This window comes from Centruroides vittatus, unplaced genomic scaffold, assembly GCF_030686945.1.
Source record: "Centruroides vittatus isolate TY-2023 unplaced genomic scaffold, ASM3068694v2 contig_13, whole genome shotgun sequence".
Taxonomy (NCBI): Eukaryota; Metazoa; Arthropoda; class Arachnida; order Scorpiones; family Buthidae; genus Centruroides; species Centruroides vittatus.
Window position 1 is genome coordinate 704,190 of NW_027120828.1, and position 8,708 is coordinate 712,897.

The following is an 8,708-nucleotide window of genomic DNA, read 5'->3' on the forward strand; positions in this document are numbered from 1 at the left end:
TTTGTTATTTTTCAAACTTAATTAGGAAGAAAAGTCTGGAATTATTGATCTATAACAGTGTTTCCCGACCCGTGTGCCACAATGCACTTATGTGTCGTGAGAGTGCCCCAGGTGTGTTGTAAAAATATTAGAAATTTTTTAGAATTTTGAATAAGCTTTTTTAAAATTTCATTTATCTTTCATCTTTTAGTGCCAGCTGACCAAAGGGAGAAGACATTCAATAAAATGCCAACCATTGTGGCATCGGCACATCTCCCTCATAAAAGTCACACAATTCTTTGAACCTGGTATACACATCAAGGCTTACTGGATTAAAGACCATTACTAGCTCTTTATGCATTAATTCAAATAGTCTTTTTATTTTATAGTATATGTGTAAAATTGCAATTTTCTTGGTAAGTTTAACTTCCACATTATCAAAATTTTTAAAAATCAACCTTAACATATTTTAAATTTTATCATTTTTATTTTAAAAATTATGCATGCCGCAGGAATCTCATTAAATTCAAAGCATGCCGCCAATACAAAAAGACGTATATCATCATCTGCATTTTCAACCTGGCAGATTTGATGCCAACAAAATAAGACATTCACAGAGTCTAAGTAATAAAATAGCAAATATAAAAGGACGTTAAGTCACGAACACGGATGCGCAACATTAATCCCAGAGCAATTTTCATCCAATTAATCCCAGAACAATTTTCATCCAATTACACAAATTGACCTATTCCAAAACTGTGTTTTCTTTTAATTATTCTTTACTTCACAGCTGGGTGCGTAGACAGACACCGGGCATCTTTAACATCCCAAATAAAGTGTAACGTTAAAGATGCACACCATCTACCTATGCACTTAGTTGCGAAGTAAAGAATAATCTATATAAATGGCCGGGAGGAGTCCAGAATCTTCCCGTCTCTGCAAATTCGGATCCATCTCCCGACTCTCCGAGACTCCAGAAAGGTCAAAGGATGCTCTCGGGCACCCAGTCGACACTAAATATCATTTGTGTCATGTAGTGCGAATATCTTAAGATGGCAGGAAAGGCACCACCAAAATTTTTCCAAGAACATTATTAGTTTAAACGAAACGATTAATAACTATGTGGTAGAGTAATTTTCTTGGCTTTGAGAACGTAGCAGCGGGAATAGGGGGCCCGAATTCGGTCTAATGTTGCCGGTAGTCACGTTCTCTCTTACAAGTTAGTAGGAGTCAACGACGATACACCGCAGACTTATCTCGTATAAAGGAAGGCGGAAACGATAACGAGCCCGTCTATGTACCGATCCGTAACGCAGCGTCTCTCTTATTCTTCGTAAATTCGTCCATCGTTTCCGTAGTCAGCCGTAGAGCGACCGATCCTACGCCGGGGAGACGGTGATTAATAATTTCAAAGCGTTGACACTCACCTCCCGATTCTGTCCTTCCGAAAAATTGGGTACGCATTCGACGATTTTCTGCTTGGTCATTTTAAACGCTCCTTCGATCGCCACTCGTAAAGCATCCAACAATTACCGTCGGCCGCGATTTATATAAACCGGAGCAAAGTTTAACGTAATCATGACCGACGGTATTCGACATTGATCTTCCTTATCGATTTTCGATTTGCCTTACTTATCGCGCCGACCAAAGCGCCACTAGGGCGACACACTCTGTCTGAACAGCGACCTCTGCCATTTTGTTAGCGAGTATTTTATTATTATTATTTTTTATGACCAAGTAACGTAAAGGTGGAATAGAGCTTTCGAAGGAGGCGTTGTTTTTTTTATTTCTTTTCTTAAATAATTGATGTAATTTTGTAGAAACGAAGACAAGGCGATCGCCGTCTAAATAATCGCGTTTTGTTATCAATTAAGGAACTGATAAACCGTTATCACTATTGGGTAATAGTTATTAGTTGTTTCTGAGGGGAAAATAAGACGCACAGTGGTCGAAATTCGAAAAACTTTTGAAAATTTTAATCGGAGAATGCGCTCGAATTGTTCCGATGCCGATTTTCCGAAAACGCTTCTGTAGTTCACGAATATTTAGAAAAAGTCGAGCTAACGAGCAAACCAATAATCGGGAAAAGAAATATGGCAATCCTTCGGGTCTGTCCAACAGTAACGATAAGAGACAACACGCATCGCTTTCACGACTAAATGGACCGCGCACCATAATTAACCTCCAAACTTTCCGTTACGGTCGAAATTCGTGCGAAATTCGGTAGGAAAAAACGAATGGATAGCCTACTCTCTCGGAAATTATCGTTATTGGCACCGATATCACCTGTTAGCAGCGCCATAACTAGCCTTTTATGCGCCCGGTGCGAGTATCTGTAACTACGCCCCAAAACTATGACCAAAACTTGGTCCAGGTCATTTCTGCGCCCCCAGGGTCTACACCCTGTGCCTGGGCACCGCTGGCACCGCTTTAGTTACGGCACTGCCTGTTAGGTGTTAATATTAATATATCTCCTGGTTCCTACAAACAGAGAGTGCGTATTCACCTACGCCGGCGAAAACAGTCTATCGGCCTTTTCTGCTGTTTGATTGGATTTCATTCGTTATGCCCTGTTTATTCCGTTGCTTTAGATTTATAAAATGTCATGTTGTGTTGTCGAATGTTTTCTAACTTTCACTTTTAATATGATTTCAATAGTTTGTGTCATTTGCAATCAAACTTCAATTATGAAAAGACTGACCATATGAACAGTTTTACGTAGGACAGTACAGTTTCTTTGCTCTGTCTGCATTTTAGTAAAACTTTCATTTTTATTCCGTTTTCTGAAAATCAAAAACCTAGCTTTCTAATTTATATGTTAAATACATGTACATTTTTATATCGTATACCGAATTCGTGATTTGTTAGAAAATTTCTATTCTGCGTTGATATGTGCCATAAATTTGAGTAGTGTTGAGCTTTCCTCTCATCATGTCTTTTTTCCTCTGTGTTTCCCAACTGTAGCACATCAGGCAAAATAAGCAAGTCTCTAAATAAATTCTTTTTGAAAAGAACAAAGCCTGGATGGTAAGAAATACAGAATAGTTTCAGCATATTTAAGAAACCTGTTAAACAAATAGAAACAGGTGAAGTTTGATTATTCGATCAATGAACGCCTAATAAAGACAATTATAGCTAGACACTTGGAAAAATGGAATGCAGAATTAACATGGTTGACAGATGGGTCAAAATACAGGTGCTCTCCTCTTCTTACGAACAGGTTAGGTTCGAGGTAAATCGAAATGTTCATAAGTCGAAAACTAACCTAGAAAGTACATTTGTATTCACGATAACTACTTATTATTAGTGTTTAATCCTTCACTGTACTTAATAGAATGCTCCTTTACCCATTCGCTACTGCTTAGTAGCAACGTTTCAAACTCGATTTTTTACATAATGCACTTGTTTTATAATGTCCAGTTGAGTTCCTATGGTAACAGAGCGACACCTTTTGCATTTATTTTCTCCGCTAACTTTGGTATTAACGTTTCGGACACATTATTGAAGCACTAATCGTAAAAGTTTATAAAAGTTGCAAACAGCGAAAGCGGATTACTCCAACGATACCGACTTCGACCGCAATCTCATGAACGACAGTGCAACCTCAGAATTAGCGCGAAAACGAAAAAGGACGTTACGCGATTTTGGGTTAAAACGGGTAAGGTTGACTGTAACGTAATAATCTTAATTTTCGCTAAAACGGTTAGGAGTTGAAAGTTGAAATTTGGTACACAGTTAGGGTACCAAATTTAAGTACCAAAGTGTTAAGTAACAATGGAGAACAAAAGAAAGCGACGTGCAAGATTTACGGGCTCTGGATAAAAAAAGAAAAAAGAAAAAGAGTAATATGTTAGAACGCATTCGATTTTCAAATTTAAACACATTACAGTAGAACCTCTATTATCCGGACTAATTGGGGATGAAGGTAGTCCGGATAAGAAAAAATCCGGATAATCGAAAAAATAATAATTGACAGTGCATATAGTATGAATAACTTTTATTTGTCTAGATTTACATATAGCTTCAATATTAAATTAATTTTTATTAAGAAATTCAATTAACGATTTTTGTTTAAAGCTAGCTGTTCTTTTTGAAGCTGCTAAATCGCGAATACTTTTAAGACATATAAGTTGTCCTGAATTACACATTTCTTAGCTCTCAAACCACTTCATGGCGACATCTAAGCACTGAAAAACTTCAGAATGTGTAGGACCAATATCTTTTACTTCGCAAATCTCTTCGTCTTCTCGATCTTGTTCATCTGAGGCAGATATTTCTTTAATTATTTCCTCATCATTCAAAATTTGGAATCCAGGATCGTTCGCATCGCAATTTAACCACTCGGTTACATCTTCTTTGTCACATTCACCACATATTGAAATTTGTGCTATTGCTTCCGCTATGTCTCCTATACCACTTTCTACTGTTACTGGAATTTACTAGTGGTCTTTTCAAAATTTTGTTCCGTGCATTTCATCACGTACGTACATAAACAGTGTCGCAATTCGCCAAGTGCAAATCAGCAAATTCGTACAATTTTTGTTTATTTTGAACAATCCAGATAATCGAAAATCCGGATAATAGAGGTCCGGATAATCGAGGTTCTACTGTAGTTCGGTTTTTCTCAACTTTTCTTCTTTAGAACATTTGATGAAAATCGAACGATAAAATCAGAACACGTCGTGAAAATCGAACAATATTAGAACATTCGATTTTCAAATTCGACCTTTCTTTAGAAATACTTAGTTCGTTGATGAAATTACTTTTTTTCTTTTGTGACTATAACATAATAATCTCAATCTTCGCTATTTAAAATTTATTTTGTATATTAGTACTTTCTATATATTAACAGGACTTATTATACTGGAAATTATGGATGCAGATATTTAGTCTTACAGATCAAAAATAATGTTCTTTATTTAGTTCACCTGAAAGTTCCAGAGGGGTCAGAGTATCATACTCTGACCCCTCTGGAACTAGGCCGGATGGTCGAGCGGTAAAGGTGGCAGCCTACCGCTCTGGGGGACCCGGGATCGAATCCGAACGGGTCGAATAATCCCCAGGAATTTTTTGGGGGGTGGTCCGTTCGGATATGTTGGGCCCCGTCCCTCACCACCCGGTCGTCCCATTGTGGGCCTGGCCGAACCCATAATGGGCCTACTTAAAAGAGGCCCTCTTAGTGCCCACAGGGCGGAAAGAGTTAAAAAAAAAGACCCCTCTGGAACTTTCAGGTGAACTAAATAAAGAACATTATTTTTGATCTGTAAGACTAAATATCTGCATCCATAATTTCCAGTATAATAAGTCTTGTTAATACAGTGGTGCCTCATATAACGTGCTTAATCCGTTCCAGGTGCACGTCCGTTAAGTGAAACGTCCGTTATACGAAATGCATTTTTCCATAGAAATACATGTTAAAACATCTAATTCGTTCCGCAGCATAAAATAACCGTACTGTATCATTAAAAAATGAACATGGGGTGCGTTCTTTTATTCCTCCGCATAACTCTTCGCGAGCGACATCCGTTTAAAAATTTCTGCGGAACGCGTTCCTAAATTCCGGTGAGAGTGCGCGCCGTCAAACGGCAAAAACGGCCGCTTGTAGCAGTAGTTTATTGTGGAAAGCAACATGGCGTCCTCCATGGCTCAGATAGTTTCGTTTTCGGGTCCATGTGGTTTTATGAATGAAAATTTGGAAATTGTGAAAGCGCAAGTTAGTGCACGCGGTAATGTGTCTTTTTTTTTTTTTTTTTTTTTTAATTCTTTCCGCCCTGTGGGCACTAAGAGGGCCTCTTTTTAGAAGGCCCATTATGGGTTCGGCCAGGCCCACAATGGGGCGACCGGGTGGTGAGGGACGGGGCCCGACATATCCGAACGGACCACCCCCCGAAAAAATTCCTGGGGATTTTCGACCCGTTCGGATTCGATCCCGGGTCCCCCAGAGCGGCAGGCTGCCACCTTGACCGCTCGGCCATCCGGCCGTCCGGTGATGTGTCTTTACGAATTTTTTTTCGAATGGTAGCCCGCATTCTAATTTTTTTCGTGGCTATTTTGAATGCGCTTTCAACAAATAATCCATTTTATGGTTAAATTTTACAATTGGAGCCCTTCTTTTGCCTTTAAAAGCTCATATTTTAGAATTATAGATTCCTCCATCACGATACTATCGATAGTGCGGGCGCCGCAATCTTTCTTTCTTTCACCGTCGTTCATAAATGCCTACAAACAGCAGCGCACTCCCGTAGTAGCGGAGACGCAGAGCGACCGCTATTAAAGAACGCACCCATGGAGCAGTCATCAATTATACCGAAAGTCCGTTGTTCGCAGCCAGTCCGTCGCTCGAGTCACGTAATGGCCAAACAGAAAGTCCGTTGTTCGCAGCGTCCGTTATTCGAGGCGTACGTTATACGAGACACCACTGTATATAGAAAGTACTAATATACAAAAGAAATTTTAAATAGAGTTAAAAAGGACACAAAGGCATAATAATCAATCTTCGCTATCGTTACTCTTGCCCGAGTAACGCCGGGCCTACCTGCTAGTTGTTTATAAATCTGAAAGTTCGTAAGCTGAACGTTTGTAAGTAAGGAGCTCCTGAATTTAATGAAATACACGAAAAGGATCTCGAATTTAAATATTTTAATAATTTCAGAGAGAATTTCTTTTTCCCAGGAATTATTACGTCTCTAGAAAAAATAATTTTACTCATGAATTCCCTGTGGTCAAATTGGAAGCCGAGGTTAAATATTGAAATATGAAACCAGTAATAATTATTGATATAAAGCCAAGGGCGTCGCCAGAGGGGGGCAGAGGGGCAGTTGCCCCTCCCCAGACATGCGAAAACAATTATTTAAATGCTAAGTCATTTATTGCCCGATTTATAATTCCCGCGCGAAAAACCCAAGAAGATTATGTTTTAATTAAAATAATCTTCTTAAGCTTCTTAAAATTTATGAATCGTTTTTATTTTACCTACATACAATTCATATCCTCTATCAATTAATATCATCTTGCCCCCCCTGGCCCATTGGCTGGCGACGCCCTTGACAGTGGCCTTCTGTAGTGTGATGTATGTGTTTCTATTCAATTGTAATGTGCCCAGGCTTTTGTGTAGTGTGTATGGTATAACACCTGTAGAGGAGAGAACAACAAGTACAATAAGCACCCTATCCATCCTCCACAGATGCCTTATTTCCTGGGCGAATTCTGTGCACTTGCTAATTTTTTCAGTGCATGCGTTTTGTATATTGTGAGTGTTAGGAATGAATATGTCTATAATGTATGTGATTTTATTGTGTTTGTCAATGAGTGTGATGTCTGGTCTATTGTGGTAAATTGTTTTATCTGTGATTATGGCTCTGTCGTAGTTCATTTTGTGCGTGTTGTTTTCCAATACTGTCTGTGGAATGTATTTGTTGTATGGTTCATGGATGTTTACTAATTTGTGTTTCTTTGCAAGCTCTTGGTGTATTATATTTGCTACTTGATTATGTCTGTGTAAACAGTGGCGTGTCGTGACATTTGATGATAGGGAAGCTGTGTTTCTGTAAGAAGCCGACTTCCAGGGGCAATCAGTTAATTGCGCGTCAGTAATGGTCTAGGGTCCATTCGTACATGGTGGTGGCTGTAGAGACAAAGACGACAAGTATCTGACAAAAACCTTTATTGTAACATAAAATAAACATATACTGTGTACAAAATAGTTTGCTTTAGGACAATCAACTGTTCGGACGTCCCGAGCGTCGATGTTCTTTTACAGATGTTGCCCTGTTATTTCCTAATCTCATAACTGATCGCGAGCTTCAAAGTTTAGATTTTGAATGGAAACTATTAAGAAATGATAAGAAGCCGACTTCCAGGGGCAATCAGTTAATTGCGCGTCAGTAATGGTCTAGGGTCCATTCGTACATGGGTGGTGGCTGTAGAGACAAAGTCTGGACACAAAGTCTGGGACACTTTCGATCGACCATCTTCGATGGTCGATCGAAAGTGGCCCCGAGACAGTGGCGTCGACGAGTCTGTAAGGCACGGGGAGACTTCGTCCGTTGGAGTCGGGGACACAGTCTAAGTCCGAAGTGGCACGGGTTACAGGTTGGCACAATAGACGAGAATTTTTTTTTTTTTTTTTTTTTTTTTTTTTTTGCGCGTTGACACACGGCGTTTTGGTTATTCGGGGCGTTAACCGAGTGCCAGGTGTCCTCGATTGTCGGAGATTATATCAATCTCCGTTCTTTCTTTCGTCCATTTTGATTGGTCGTTCTCCCTCAATCACGCTTTCCGAGTGGTCGGTCCCTGGTTACTACACGTAACGAGACTCTTACTTGGAGCTCGAGAAAAGTCAAAATCGAAGACGAATTCTATCTTCCACCGATCATAGGACGACTTCCTTCCGCGATTTATGGTTTCTGCCTGGCAGTTTGATATAAACATCGGGTGTCCGACTACAAACGACTTTTACCAATGTTTTTTTAAACTAATAAATTTTTCTCTAAATTAACCGTTTTTTCGCGTCTTTGGTGACGGGTCAGACCTGTCCAGTACATCACATTTCCATAAAAGTTTTAAACAAATACTGGAAATGACAAAAATAAACAATTTATGTATTTTAGTTCTAAAATACAAATAATACATATATAATACAAATTTATACGACACAAACAATGATAGAAAAACTTATTCTTTTAATTTTTTATAAACTAATTCTATTCGGCCATTTTTCCCGCCAAGTC

At 39.1% G+C, this 8,708-nt stretch overlaps 1 protein-coding gene across 1 annotated transcript in view; it reads right to left on the reverse strand.

Annotated features, from left to right (window-relative positions):
• Window positions 1-1,644, reverse strand: part of LOC136989588 (formimidoyltransferase-cyclodeaminase-like) — a 43,374-nt gene extending 41,730 nt beyond the window's left edge. Inside the window, exon 1 of the mRNA XM_067287807.1 lies at window positions 1,407-1,644. Within this exon, the coding sequence (XP_067143908.1) occupies window positions 1,407-1,466 (60 nt within the window). The 5' untranslated portion in view covers window positions 1,467-1,644. The remainder of the gene's footprint in view (window positions 1-1,406) is intronic.
• Window positions 1,645-8,708: the final 7,064 nt, after the last annotated feature.